Source organism: Leuciscus leuciscus, assembly GCF_965113295.1.
Source record: "Leuciscus leuciscus genome assembly, chromosome: 18".
Classification (NCBI taxonomy): Eukaryota; Metazoa; Chordata; class Actinopteri; order Cypriniformes; family Leuciscidae; genus Leuciscus; species Leuciscus leuciscus.
Window position 1 is genome coordinate 11,361,285 of NC_138742.1, and position 16,233 is coordinate 11,377,517.

The window sequence follows — 16,233 nt, forward strand, 5'->3', positions numbered from 1 at the left end:
ACATACAGGGTTTTTTCTGGTACTTTTTCTGCTTTGATCATTCATACTTAATGTGGTTTAGAGGTTATGGCTAAAAATAGACAAGAGAGTAAATACTGTTGCTGAATTTCTTTGAGCAGGTTTATGTTTCAGTGCTTTGTGTCGGAATTAAATTACCCTCTTAGATTTCTTCCCTTACGTCTACTCTGTCATGTAATCGCTTTAAAGATAGATTGAGTTGTGCTTTAATAAAGACTTTTAGATGTAAACAGAGTCGAGTATCCCTCTAGTGGTGGGAGGGATATGTGGATGTGAGCATTCAAAATCTTTTGATTTGTATTCAGTACGTTTCTAGTTCGAGAAGAGTTGGCTAACGTGAATAATCTGAAAATGGGATGTATTCAGAACGAGGTACCCTAAAGGTCGTTTCAGATGTGGGTGCACGTACAGTATCTACGTATAATGCGCACATGTACAGTGTGGAAAAGACTGTTTTGCTGTTTGTTATCATGTTAAACAGCAAGAGAATTTGTTTCTGGTTTCTCTTCAAGCACTTTTGTTGTTGCACGCTTACATTCTCACATCAAAAGCATCCTCTTGGCATGAACGTGTAGCTGGAAGGGACCGACGGTCTCAGAAGTCCCTCATACAAATACAAATACAAACACACATGCAAATACACATAGAGCAATATATACACAAAGAGCCACTTGTATATGGAAGCCTATAAATGAACATGCAAAATGACTATTTGAAAAAGAAAGAGACAGTGTAGCATGCATATATAAGCTAAATGATTGTCATGATTATCGGTGCTGATTGACATGAAAATCTAATACACAAGCACATGTAAAATGCTCATCTTTATTTAAAGTAGGTGACAGTGTGCACACGCACTCAACACAGAACACACAGAATGATATGTGATTGTCGGGAGTAGTTCTGCGTGGGCTCTGAGAAAGACAGCTGCACTTACACTGGAGCCAAAGGGACGGAAGCCATCTATAATGTGCATATGGGAACGAGGGAGAGAGAGAAAAGAATGTGCCAATAATGAAAAAGTAATGAGCAAATCTTTCAGAAGGTTGTAAGGAGAAGACAAACCTTAGGCAGAGAGAACAATGATGACAGAACGAGACTCAAGCCAGGTGACTGACAGATCAGTGGTCGGGGGAAAAAGTAAAAATAGAAGAAGGACAGTTTGAAAAGAGATTAAATCCATTTCCAAATGCATTCTGGGTCAGTGTAGCTGAAGTAATTGTACATGTAGCCTGCCACTTTAGAGCAGGGATCTTCTTCGTCTGTACTTCCAATTATATACATTTTATAGATAATTTTAATGGCTTTTCAATGCAAGCATCATAACAAAGTGTGTGAAGTATACATTATATAACAGGGGTTAGTTTTTCTATCCACCAAGATATATTAGTCCATTAAAGCTGCATGCCTCCCATCACTTTTACAGTTACGTCCACAGAACCTACTGCGGTGTCCATGTCTGATTGCTTTATAGTCCCCCGTCGGACCAGTGAACACAACATTTACTTCTACAACCAGAATGCCAGACCCACTTCCTGACTGCAAATGAAGTATGTTCTTCAAAGTGCCCTCCGCGGACTACTGGACACACAGTTCTCCATGACATAAGGTCCCTGCGGTGCGCACCAGGTCGTATCAGGGTCATGCTCGGCCGAGCAAAAGGAGGCGGGTCTTGTTGACTGGCTGACATGTTTTATGTATGAACACATTTACCGTTGTGTGCTGTAAATGTCAGTTTAGTGGATTGGGAGTCTGCCGCTCACAGATGGTTTTTACATTCACTGGAGTGGACTAATGCTTGAACAGGGCTTTAGTGTAGCGTGGACATGAATTTTTTTTTTTCTCTACTCTTGGCCAGAATTGTGTTGAGAAAGACTGCAGAGAATGACAACTGTTTTGGTTATAGATTTGGCAGTAATCATAACCGTAGCCTTTGATTGGTTTTGTTGAATGATCTTTGCTCTGTTCGCTAATTCTCCTGGGTCTTTGTTTGGGTCGTCCTCAGCCTCCTCGTCTGCTCTATTGTAAAGCAGTACTAGACAGACACATGCCCTTGGACTAACCCTGATCAAACTCCATGCAGGACAGCCGTAATGTGTCCTGGGCTTTCAATTGTCTTTTGGGGCGGGTGAATGCAGTGGGAGGAGACCTGTGACGTCAATTCATATTTCATTTGATTTTATTGTTTTTTGACCGCTTCAATCTATTTAATTAAAATATATTGTAAAAAAGATAATATTCTATACATATTTTTATTTTATTTTACTCAAAATAAATGTACTAATATATTTTGTATAGCTAATAAAAATTGTATAATTGTAATATTATATATTATTTTTTTTATTTATTTTTTATTTTATTTTATGTAATATGTGTATATAAAATAAATAAATAATATATTATTATTAGTTTACAAAATATTGTACATCTGCCTAACTATATATATATATACAAAACTAAGGGTCTAAGCATATACAAGTCTTTCATATTCAACTTTTAAAGCCTTTTTAAATGAAATAATTTATTGTTTTTTAAGGAAAATTGCAACATTTTGATGGAGGACATGTTTTGTCCCTTATTTCAAGAATCAGTGATGTGTGTGTGTGTGTGTGTGTGTGTGTGTGTGTGTGTGTGTGTGTGTGTGTGTGTGTGTGTGTGTGTGTAATACAATTATATAATATTATTAAATTGTTCTTGTCCTATTTTGAATAATTATAAGCAATACAATTATATAGAGAGAGAACAATTGAATTGTACTATACAATTGTATTATATATTGTAATCATTTATTACATTTCATAATATATATTATATTTTACATTTTATATATGAAGAGTTCAGATATAAAAGTTCTAAGTGCCATCTGAAATTTTCTTCTGGAATGATAATTTTTATCAAGCTCGTATATTTAAGTTCAATAATTTCACTTAAATGGCAATGCAAATTACCTATTAATTGTCATTTAAGTGAAATCACTTAACCTAAATATACAAGCTTTGTAAAAATGATCATTCTAGAAGAAAATTTCAGATGGCACTTTTGCATCTGAACTCTTCATATATATATACTGTATATATATATATATATATATATATATATATATATATATATATATATATATATATATAATATGAAAAGTAACACACACTAATTGAAGTTTTGCCTTGAAATGTTTTTCTTTTTTTTGTAAAATCTTTTAAGCCTAATTTTCAGATGGTGAAAATGTAAGACAAGCGGTCAATTTCTGCTCATGATGCCATGTTTTCTTCTTTTTGTCTTAGATTCGGGTTGACGGTCCTCCTCAAGGTGGCGTGCAGTATGAAACTCTGCCGGTGATCAAAGATGGAAGCCCTGTTCTCAGAGACATGGCCTTTTCCCTGGACAACAGCTTCATCTACGTCATGTCGGAGAGACAGGTCTGAATATATACATGTATATTCTCTCCCCTCTCTGCTTCTTTCTTCCATTCATAACAGCTGTAGGACGGAGAGAACGTGACAGAATCCATTAATGAAAGAGAGAAATGGGAAGAGGGTAGAGTAGCTGTGTCAGTGAAGGAGAGAGTGATGGAGGGACAGCTGAAGGAGGAGAGATGGAGAGAGAACAAGGTCACCCTCTCTTGACAGCATAATGAAGAGAGAGAGAGAGAGAGAGAGAGAGAGAGAGAGAGAGAGAGAGATGGAGAGAGACCCTGCTCATATAATATCAATACACACAACACTTCCCATGGGATGCATTGCAGAGTAGATGTGGGCGGTATGAGTCATTTTATATCACGGTAACCCTATACATCAAGATATTATGGAAAACACTTGGCCTCTGAGTCAAAAAAGGGTAATTGTGAAGTTATTTCTCAATAGCGACTTGTATTCTTGTAATTGCTACTTTATATCTCACAGTAGCTATGTTTCCATCCAAAGTTGCGATTTTAACTTATTCGCAAATTGGAGTGTCGCATAAACCATTTGTTGAACAAAGCAGAGTTTCCATCCCATGTGTTCAAGAGAGAAAAAAATCGTCACTTCATGGGAAATTGGCACAAAACACCTGTAATAAAAATGGAAGTTGCTGTAATCGGGGAAGCCACAGTGGCTCTTCTTTCCTACATCATTAATGACGAAACACATTAAACCCTGTCATGTTATCTTGTGTCCGGATGCTGGTGTTTGGGAACGCAATCATGTGAGACAGTTTTAAACCAAATCATTCTGATGACAGACTTTGGCTCAGGCATTTCAGAATGATCAAACACACATTTGAGATGCTGTGCATTGAAATTGGTCCAGCGGTCCACATAAATTCCCTCAAGTGCACAACAAAAAACTCATGTGACTTTGCCTCACCGGTGGATGTGATTGGATAACTTCCAATCACATCCACCAGTGAGGCAAAGTCACATGTGTTTTTTTGTTGTGCACTTGAGGGAATTTATGCCCTAAATGTATTTCCATCGTAGTTTGTGCTTAGTTATGTCTTCTTATTGGATAAAAAATATATCTACCTCACTTGAGCACATTTTTATGCACAATTTTAGATTTGATGTGTATCTTGGTATTTTCCATTTCGATATCCCAAAATGGATGTATAAATAGGTGGATGAAACCATACCTTAGTGTGACTATTTTCACAATATGACATAATTTCTTGTTTTTTTGCACCTTTTTTCTCACAGTTGCAGCTTTTATCTCACAATGCGACTTTATTTAAGATGATTTGACATTTTATCTCTCCTCAATGTGACTTTTTTCTTTTTTTAAACTTCTCACAATTACCTTCTTTCTTTTTTTACTCTGAGGCAATATTTAGTCTTCCATAGGCTACATTTATTTTTACTGAAATTTAAAACCCAAAATATGTAATTTTTTTAGGTAGTAATGTTGATTCACATTATATATCAAGAGTTAAAAACAAAGTCTCAAGATGGTGAAACATAATAAATGCTATTGGATGATTTGAGCAGTGGTTTGAGGGTGTTGTAAAATAACCAGCAATTATAAAGTAAATCAGTTTAACTAGTTTAATGCAACAGAGTTAATTATTCTTGCCTTGACAAATATATACCATCATACCGCCCAACCCTATTTCAGACTATAAAATAAAGAGAACGAAAGGAAGAAAAAGAGAGAAACAGTCTCTAAAGAGAAGGAAAGGAAACAATACTGTCTCTGCTCAGAGATGGATGACCAGACCGGTTGCTTGCGTCTCCAGGCTTTTTTTAGCATCCGTTGTAGAGGGTTGATATCTCCTCTTGGGATACACGTGGGCAGTGGGATGGGGTCGGGTGTGGCGGTAATGAGAGAGGTGGTTTAATGCACAGCGGGCTGACAGGTTCACATCATATCTGTACACGGGCGGCCCGCTGGGTCGGCCCCACTGGGCATCACGCATAGCAGCAGATGAGAGGAAAAGGGAGGAGAAAGAGAAGGAGACTTGTTGAGTCAGCACTTTGTGTCCACACACACACACACCCTGTCACACCTATCAGGCACGTAGAAGTGACCCCAGCATTTTATCAACTTTGTGGCTTGAGTCCAGGGCCCTTGCATCATCTGCTTTTTCTCTTTCTTTCTTGCTAATATTGCTAATGTTGTTAATAAAACATGTTATATTTTTAAAGGTAAGGTTTCAGTAAAGCTATATTTAGAGTTAAATACAAGTTCAAACTCTATTGACAACATCTATGGTATTCTGTCAATTACCACAAATATTTATGTTTATGCATTTAAACTTCCATTGCAATTTTGGTTTTACAAACTTAGGGACTTAGTCTATTTTTGACTTTATATTGTTCGTGACTAGTTTTCAAGTTCTCGGGGGTTTTCTGTGGTCTAGTTCTCAGGGGGTTTCAAACTGGGGCCAAAAAAAATTTAAGAAAAAGTAAAAGTATTTTACAAAATGAGGTTTTTTTTAAGCTGTCCAAGGTAATCCTGAAATCCTTTTTTTAACAAATTGGTTTTGAATGTTTACTGTGATAAGAATTTCTGATTTGAATTCATATGCTACATTTTTACATATATAAAAAGTAACTTTTCCAGATAAGATTTTAATAATTTGCTTAAGCAAACTTTTTTATTCGATATAAATTTGTACTGTTTTCTTTTCTTTTTTTATTTGATTAATTCCATTATTTCCAGTTCAGTTTAATTAAAAAAGTAGAGTAAAATAAGTAAAATATGAAAAATTATTATGCAGTTTTTTTAAATACTTGTTTCTGATTGGGCAGTTGTGGCAAACAAAATAAGATGAGACTTATATTTGTCTCTAAATGAGTCTGTATAGGTGACAAATTATAGCTGCCTTTTTTTATTTATATTTTTGGAAGTGGGATCATCATATTTGGGGGTCTTTGGCATCAAAAAGTTAGAAAATCCCTGTTCTCTTATGGAAAACAAATGTAGCTGTTTGGGATTAGGCCGTGTAAATAAATTCCTGTGTATCTCTTCACTAGCGCTGAACAGTCTTTAGGGAATCGTGTTCGCTGAAACCTCATAAGATTCGTCTCTCTCATGCAGTAATTCAATCCGATCCCATCGTAAAAGAGCCATAAGCACGTTCCATCATTTCTTCACCCACTTTTGTCCTGTTTTAAGTGTTTCAGGTGATTAATTCAATATTACAGCTTATTAAAAGACAACGTTGAGAGGCATCGCTGAGCTCAATGAGTTCTTTCAGTCTGACTCAGGTTGAATTGCTCTCGGAAGTATTTCTCTTCATAACGCCTGCCGTATCTTCTGTGAGTTGTGTCAATATTCAGGATGCAGGTGTGAGACGTTCTCTTGCTGGGCTGAGAGGAACAAAAAAACGTTGCTAAAGACCGCACGGCCCCCGTCACCCCAGCACGCCGCTGTTTGAGGAGTCAGTCGGCGTAGTCATGCTTCACACTTCACAAAATGGCTGAACTAGAGGAGTTATTGCAGCTCTGTGGGGATTTGTAGGATACTGTCTATATGTTTACAGGCAAAGTTGGCACTAAATGACAGCAAAAAATGTCTAAAATGTAAAAATAGGTGAAAACGATTGATACTGGTAAAAAAAAAAAAAAAAAAAAGGAAGGAAGGAAGGAAGAATAAAAAATTGGATATCATCCAGATATATTGTGCATCGCTTAGTAATATTATAGCATTTTTTACTTTGTCATGATCTAGTCAATCTGGTAATTGATAAAATCAAGTCCTGTCCTATATTATTTTCCACATTATGAAACTTAAATGTGTTGCGAATATTATTTTATGTTCTTTTAAATGTAGATGCACCCTTTTTTGAGACTAAACAATGGTAATGTTTAATAAGGCTTGTGATTAATGTGAAGAATGCAGTACACATGGATATGTGGGTATAGATGGATAGATTTATTATAATCATATATTTACATGCATGCATGCATGCATCAGACACCATGGCCAGCAGTGGATTTGCGGTTAGCAGTCAAACATGCTCAAACCAGCATGTAATTTTACTTTATGCACACACGCACAGACACTCCATCTTTACCCACAAACGTTTCACACTACCGCCATTCCCATTTTGCATCTATAATTCTTTTCTATGATGCCATATATTGTGCATTTTCTCAAAGACTCATAAATACAGCTCATTCCAAATGCATAGCCATCCCTCACATGCACACAAATAGTCTAGAAACGGATTGCCTCACACTGACATAAAAAGAAATACACACACACACCACATGTGTGTGTATATACACACATGCATAGACTTTAGGGCTCATTGTCTCAGTGTATATGTACGAATACCATGTTAATGGTCCGTAGTTATTGGAACTGAAAGACAAATGAGCTCCAGATAGGTTGTGTCCACAACCAGAGCAGTCAAAAAATACAGGTTATGTCAAAAGTGTTTACAGAATATCTATGAAGGACTTGGAAGCAGGCGGTGTCTATGAAGGGCTACAGTCTTAGATCACGCAGGCGGTGAGATGGTGTCCTTTCTGTGGTAATTCATAGTCTTGTGATAAAGTGCTGTGGCTGTTTGGCTGGGGAAGGGAGCCAGAGGCTAACAGCTATGAAAGGTCAGAGCTGTTTCAGCTGATAACAGCTTTACAGAGACAGAGGGGAGAGAGTGGCGAGCGAGGGAAACAAAAAGGGAGTCGTTGAAAGAGACATGGAGACTTAGCGATGTCATGCACATTTGCTAAATGTGTGTCAAAGACTGTTTCAAAAATATCTCATCTAGGTTTTACATTCTAACTGACTGTAAACAGTCTTTATTTGTCACCTCTTTGGCAAACTGCTGCCATGCGTGTGGGAGTCTGTGTTTGAAAACCTAGTGTGCTGCATAGACGGCATCCTGAATCTGAATCGTGACAGAATTGGTACACTCTACGAATGCAAAGTTATTTTTATATGTATATATATGTATTTTATATATAAATGTAATTGTTATTATTGAACTTACAAACACACACACACACACACACACACACACACACACACACACTGGGTAGTAACTGATTACATATACATATAATTTTGGAATCTGATTACGTAATCCAGATTACATTACATTTTGAAATATTCGTAATCAGATTAGTTACTTTTATATTTTACTTTTATTTAATGGTTACTAATATATTTTCTTTCTCTTTGTATTTTTATCAGTATGGTACAAGATTATCCTATTCAAATCAATATGATAAATGGGTTAGGTCAAAAGTAATCTAAAAGTAATCAAAAAGTAGTCAGATTATGTTACCTTAAATGTGTAATGGACTACGTTACTAACTAAGATGATTGTCTTGTAATTTGGAATCAGTAATTGCAGTAAACTAAAATTTGTAAGTAATCTACATGCACTACAGCGCACACACACACACACACACACACACACACACACACACACACACACACACACATAGATAGATAGATAGATAGATAGATAGATAGACTGGACTTTATATTATAGTGTATTGGATGTATTCTATATGAAATGTCTATAAATATTGCATGTGCATATAGTATATACACACATTTTGGGATTTTTTTTTACCTTTTATTCATATTTTTTTAAATATGATGTGTTGGATGAACGTTTGAGCTGAGCTCTCTGGTTTTGGGAACAGTGCTTATGTGTCATCTGTACGACCTCACAATCAAATGAGGCCTGTGCACAAGCAAAGCCACACCTGCTGCCATATGCAAATCCAACACATGTAACCAACTCCAGCAAACGCTACGGCCCTGGTCTCGCTCTCATCGAAGCGTGTAAACCAATCCCTTATGCAAACTGCGAGGAGGAAAGAAATATTGCCTTACAGGTTGGTCTGACTAACCTTTTTGCATATCAGCACACAAAACTCAAAAAACAAAGACATTTTTATATGGTGAGATTCTACAACACTTTCTATTTTCTATTTCTATTCACTATAAATCTATGAATATAGCACATTATCTCTAACTTTAATTGAAAGACCTGATGCAGAAAACTGAAATGGCACATCAGTGTGACAATTATTTTTCAATCAGGCAGGAGAGGGCTTGAGAATAGATTGTCACTATTTTGATTGGTCGTTTAATCAGTCGCACAATAAAATTGTTATTAACTCCCACCGCATTAGTGGCGAACGATTCACAATGAATCATTTATTCATTTAATTGCTGGGACCATAGGTCAAAACCCACCAAGCATCCATTCAGAGCAATGAAAGCATAGCTTCAAAAGCATAATAAGATGTGAACATGTCTGTTGGCAAATGCCTCTTTTCTAAACATGCATTATGAGTCATCAGTGTCGTCCTCTGAAGCTTCGCACAGTAGTTTGATTTTGTGAGTTGGCCTTAGAAACCCGACTTGAGATTGATCTGACGTTGTCCATCCCACGCCCACTATTAAGAGTGGCGTGACATTTCCAATGCCGTGACTAATGTGGAGAAGCTTGTGAATGAAGTGTTGACTTTCACAACCAAACCAGATTCTCTGCATATGTTGCTGTCATTCATATAGCCGTAAACGTTCAGGCTGAACTTGGGAATCCAAGATCTGCTCCTTATCCTCGGCCCCATCTCTCGCCTCCCCACCTCAGCTCATAAAAGCGACGTAACCGAGATCATCAACCAAATAAAGGAGCCTCCGTATTTCCACCCTGGCAATTTCTCTCCCAAGTGCTCAGCTGTGAAATTTAAAATCCATGCATGGCTTCCCTTTTTCCCCGTCTTGAAGAACCCGATTATTTGCTCTATGTCTTTGCATAGCGTTAGCCTCCTTTGGCGCACACACAAACTGTACTTCGAGTCATATGCATGTATTTACCGTTTTGATCTCTCACTCACACACACGCACAGAGAGACACTCTAGGCCTGCACTACCTTTGTCTGGGAAATGTGTAGGAAATGAACTGTGTGGTTATCAAACGCAGGGAAATGGGATTTTTCACCCGGAGTAAGATTGTTTAGAGGCCCTCTCCTCTTTTCTACAGTCCATTTCCAGCCAGCTCCTAAAATAACACTCTTCTTCCATTATCTAGCTGAAGATTGTCTCCACGTTCAGCGCTGACCTAGGCAAATTTAGAGCCATTGCAATTGGAGGCATTTGTGATTGAATGTAACATTTCTCCAAATAGGGATAGTGTAATTTGTAAAAATTGTAAGTAGCTTGAATATAGTGAAAAAACAGTGTGAATACAGTGAAAAAAAATCCACTGTATACATTAGTTACATTTTAGTTATTTAGAATTTAATTGAATGTACTATATATCACCAACTTCTAAGTGAAACTTCGAAGTTTTATGTTTTTTAGGATAAAATAAGTGCTTGGAAATAGATTGTCAGTGTTTTGTTGCCCAATTGTCGTTTTACCGTTTAATCAGTCATACAATAAAACTTTTAACTACTCATTAGTGGCAAACGACTCACAATTTTTTTTTTATTTTTTTTTTTATATTATGTATTTTATAATGCTGAGGCCATAGTTCTGAACAGCCCAGCCCCTGACAGCAACATGAACTTGCTAGTGTTACTAGATACACAGACATGCTGCTGTGAGATGTAAGATATGCTGCTGCTGCTGCATAAATAGATAAATCTCGTAGCAGATCTAGACAGGTGGAGCTGTGGGAGGTAGAGGGTTTCGGGGGAACTCTAATAACAAGCTGCATGACTAGCTTACAGCAAACAATGAACCAGACTATTTAAATGTTGAGTGAGCAATCTCATTGGCTGCAGGATATAAAGAGGCCAATCAGCTTGTGTCATGCGGTAATGATGTAATTGCTTGTAGATTGCATGTAAAGGACCTCTCAGCCTGCGCCCTCTAGAGTTTCATGACTGAACTACACATACATACATACATACATATAAAAAGGTATCGCACAATTTTATTAACATTTCTACATTTATGCAAATAGTCAAATGTCAACTAAGTGAAATCCTGTCTGCGCAGATTGTGCCCTCAAGAAACCATATCTAGCCTGTGATTTACGCCTGGTGCCTTTGGAGTCTCTTGTTTGCCTTTGTTTGGTTTGAACTGGCCCTCATCCTGCATGCAGATTGAGTTGGCCGACAGCCACTGGTTTCTCTGTGTCTGTGTGTGTGGCGTTCTGTAAATGTGTGCGCATGTGTCTGGATGTCAGCGTTTGGGTGACTGTAGCATGGTTAGGGGGATGGGGGTATATATGATGAAAGGGCTAACAGGAAATCAACAGAGCAGAGGATGTGATTAATGAGAACAAAGCTGCATTAATATTCACTTAACAGAAGTGTGTGCGCACAGCTCCTGATTCTTATACACAATGCGCAGGAAAAGACCCAGAGCCTGGAATTCTGTTTTGCCGTTTTCCGTTATTGACTAGCTCAGCTAACAATGAGCTAAACTGAGGAATTGTGCCCAAAGTTCAAGCATATTTGCCAATAAAAAAGTGCCTTCTCAGCCTCAGATGCCCCCTAGCATTGCCTTGACCCCTGGTCACCTTGTGAAAGTGCAGCTGCTCTTGCTAAAAAATGGGAACAAGGAGTGTGTCTTGACCAGCGACCTCTTTTCTCCCCTCTATCCACCAATCACTGTCATTCATGCTGCCCTGGACAAAGACTTAGATTAACTGTAGCTGCCATGGTAATTGACGGGGAAGAATGAAAATGTTCTTTTTTTAAGAATAAAGAATGAGAAATGAGATCCATTGTATTCATGAGAAATTGGACCAGTCCAGCGTATCCATTATTGCGTATATCTGTTTACATCACAGTAGGTTAAGGCAACAGCTATCATGAGCAGCACTTTTACATTATTTATTATTCTAAACAGGATGGTATTAATTTTATTATTTATTTAAATTAACATGTATTAGTAATGGTAAATGTAACATACTTAAACATTTTAACATCGCAAAGTTATATAAATAAATGTTAATGCATTAACAAATATGAATTAACAATAAACACAACAGAACAAAAATAGTACATTTGATTATTTGTATTTTTTATAAAATTATTTCACTGTTCACTTCAATTCACAAAATTGAATAACCATTGTGTATGAAATTTGCTAAATAAATAAACCTGACCTACTATATTTATAAATTAACATTAGCCAAGCTTAATAAATGGTGTAAAAATCCTGTTATTGTTACTTCACGATATCTAATGCATTAGCTAATGCTAACAAATTAAACATTTTTGTTGCTTGTTACTAAACAACTAGTTTATTCAATTAACTTGCTGTGTGTGTGTGTATATAGATAGATAGATAGATAGATAGATAGATAGATAGATAGATAGATAGATAGATAGATAGATAGATAGATAGATAGATAGATAGATAGATAGATAGATAGATGCTTGTGTTTTTATGAACGCCAGAGCTTGGACAATACTAGTCTGTGATGCATGATAGCAAAAGATCATTGATGCTACACAGAGGGCTTTTGGACTGCTTGACATCTGCAGGCCATTAAATGAACAGTGATGTGCATTTTGCTATTGTCAATCATTCTTTTTGATTAGCAATTCAATCTTGCTAACACAATGGCAGGACTGATTGATATAATAGTGTCTGTTATAATTTTTAGGGGGTCACTGCTGCAAGATAGAAAGTACAGGTAGGGGAATCAATTCCAATGATAAGGTGCACGTTTAAGTGTCAACGTGACTGCTTCACTTGCTATTGACAGAGGGACAGATCAGGATAAATGCCCCTGTCGATACGTCCCGCGTCCAGCGTTATTGATGAAGCTATTTAGCCGACTCATTCTGTGAAAGCCGGTTCCAATCTCACACTCTCTCCAGACACCAGGTGGCTTTATGCCTGAACACCGCGTATATTGCGGTCTTCGGGTCAGCGCCTGACCTGGTGTTGTGTATCAAACTGCCAGGGTCACCCTAAAGGTCAATTGTATATGGTCACAATTGCTATTCACCCTTACAGATACTCCTTCAAGACAAGAATGAACCCTCAATGTGGAGCAGTCACCATCACATGAAATGCATCCCTCCTCTTGCATTCATGCATTGCTAATTGACTTAAGCGAGGATTTGCACTAATCAGGTTTGGTGCACAAGAACCATTGGCCAGTCCTAACCTCATTATTTGATAGCAAAACTCTTGTCGGCCCCAATCAAGTGTTTAATTAAAATACACATCGGCTTCAAGGTGCTCTCTCTTGCCCTCCGTCCCGCCGTGTTTCCACCCTCAATGGAAGCTGCGCTGTCAATAAATAATTTGCTCTGCTGCTCGGCGAACTAGCAGCGGCTCTTGTTCAGCTGAGAATTTGGACCTTGAGGTGAAATGTCTTTGTTTTTGTTAGTAAACAGCCCGGTTGTACCCCATGTCGCCCTCTGACCCATCAGGCTAGTCCTAGATTTAGTACAGCGAAGGAAGACAAGCCAGTGTCATGCTGGTTGTTATTAAGAGTGGAGGCAGGCGCTATCGGCACTGTCTGTACCTGCTGAATGCTTGTTGCTGTCTCACAAGCCTCTAAGGGGCTTTCAGTGCGGTGTTGATTTAATAGTCTCAAATGAGGTGGTGGATATTTGAGATCTGCTTGCGTGGCTTGTTTTGGGGCCGTTGGATGCCTTGTTAAGAGAGCGGTGGCTCTGTGGGGGCGCAGCATAACGCGGCTAGTAAGCAGAACCGTGGTTGAGAGCGGCAGAGGGAAGAGGGTGCATTCGGCTTTGCAATTTTTCTGTTGTGCATCAATCTCGAGTCGGACCACCCAATGAGAGATGTCGATAGCGTAAAACGGCTTGACAAGCATTAGCGGTGATGAGTGGCTAAACACGTTCCCTGCTGTTTTGTGAAAAACGTCCAAAAAGAGTGCTGGAAAAGTTCAAATGATCTATGAAAGAGCAACCTCAGCGATCGAATGAGATTAAAGCAACAAATGTATCAGTTTTAACCGCTTGGATGTCAGAAGTGTCTAATTTATTTCGGGGGGGTTTTTGTTTTGTTTTTGTGTGTGTTAAGAGAAACATCTGAGGCAGAAGATAATGAGACATAAGATACTTGTGTGATGTAAGGAGTTTGTTTTGTCTTTATCTCTATAGGAACATTCTGTTGCTCAGAGATTTCTCTTTCATAGTTCAAGACTTAATTGTGATTCTCTGATATTTTTTATGTAAGTATCAACTTTGGCTCAGATAAACCACCTTAGGAGAAGTAATACTAACTCAAATGAAACATAAGACATTCTCATAAGTCAAAACTGAGAAATTTTGTTTTTGACAAGCATAGGAAATCCCTTTCTTACTTTTTCTTAGCAATGTTTCATTGAAGTATCAAGCGTCTACATAGATGCTTACATCGCTCAGATGTTGTTCTATCAATGCTCTGGAAATTTTGTGATTCTCAGAAACGTTACGTTAATGGATCATCTTGGTTTCAGATATTTCTCCCAAAACTCCTAAAGAGTAATGAAACATTTCTGAGAATCACAATTCAAGTCTCCAGAGCTCTGACACTTCTGAGCAAAAACTCTTCCTGGAGATTAAAGCAAGACAAGAAAGAGATTGCATGGTTGTCATACTAAATTCTCAGTTTTAACTCCTTGTTTCTCAAAATCATCTCATTTCTCATTTGTATCTGATCTTTATTTCCCTTAAGGAGATTTATGATAATCTGAGGCAAAGTTGATACTTAAATTGTGAGAATTGTAATCTCCAGAGCTTTAACCTTTGAGCATTTTCCCAGAGATTAAAGCAGAAGACACATCTCACACTAAATTCTCAGTTTTAGCTATCTATATCTTAGAATCATCTCATTTCTCATTTGTGTCTATTTTTTTTTCAAAGTTTTAGAAGCATCTGAGACACAGTTGATACTTAAATGAAGCATTTCTGAGAAGAACAATCAAGTCTCCCGATCTTTGATATAGCAACTTCTCAGCAATAACATTTTCCTAGAAATTAAAGCAAGACAAGAAAGAGATCTCCCATGCTTCTAAAAGAAGTACATCATGTATACTATCATTTGGTTCTGTTTGTATTTCTCTAAAGGAATTTTAGGAGAAATATCTGACACAAACTTGATATTTTTCCTAGAGTCACTGAAAGGAACACTTTCAAGCAACTGCGCTGTTGTCGCAGGGATCAGACGTGAGGATAGCAAGATAATACCATCTGCAATTAAAATGTTCTAGCATATCAACAGTCATTCGAGCTGTCAGCACATGACTGCATAATGCCGTAGCTTTTGTGCGTGCCCCACCACACCAAGAGGTCTCCCTGACATCCGTCACATCACTAATAATGCCGCTTCAGTCTCCTAATTGCAGGCTTTAATTGTAATAATTATTTACAAGCCTAATTAAACAAAAAAGGAGTCTCATGGAGAAGTGACTTCCAGTTCAAGTAATCAGGCTCGGTTCTGTCAAGAAACTCTGCTAGCATATTATCATTAGCGCTAGCTGTCTAATTGACGAAGGCAGTGCCGTGTGACTCGCTCTGTCTTTTTCTCGCTCTGTCTCAGAAATGACTTTCCCTGTCGGTGTTGTGGAAAACAACAACCGTATCTTTCTCTATATACAGTATCTCAGGGCTTCTTTTTCTTGAGGAATGTTAAGGAACCTGAAGGCACAACTACATTGGTTAATGCTTTTAGAGTAAATTTAGTTGTTAGATGTACTTGTTTCGGCTTTTTCTCAAGGCCACTGAAGCATGGTAGTGGGCTTGTGTTTGGTTACACACTTTATTCCACCAGGCGTTATTTGTTTTTCTTATTTATTTAAATCCAAAATAAGTGATCAACAAAATATCGAAAGATATCATTTATACAA

At 37.6% G+C, this 16,233-nt stretch overlaps 1 protein-coding gene across 1 annotated transcript in view; it reads left to right on the plus strand.

The window, feature by feature from the left end:
* plxna2 (plexin A2) overlaps nt 1–16,233 on the plus strand; it is a 204,843-nt gene that overhangs the window by 82,838 nt on the left and 105,772 nt on the right. The window contains exon 4 of the mRNA XM_082146376.1: nt 3,300–3,434. Coding sequence (XP_082002502.1) covers nt 3,300–3,434 — 135 coding nt within the window. The remainder of the gene's footprint in view (nt 1–3,299; nt 3,435–16,233) is intronic.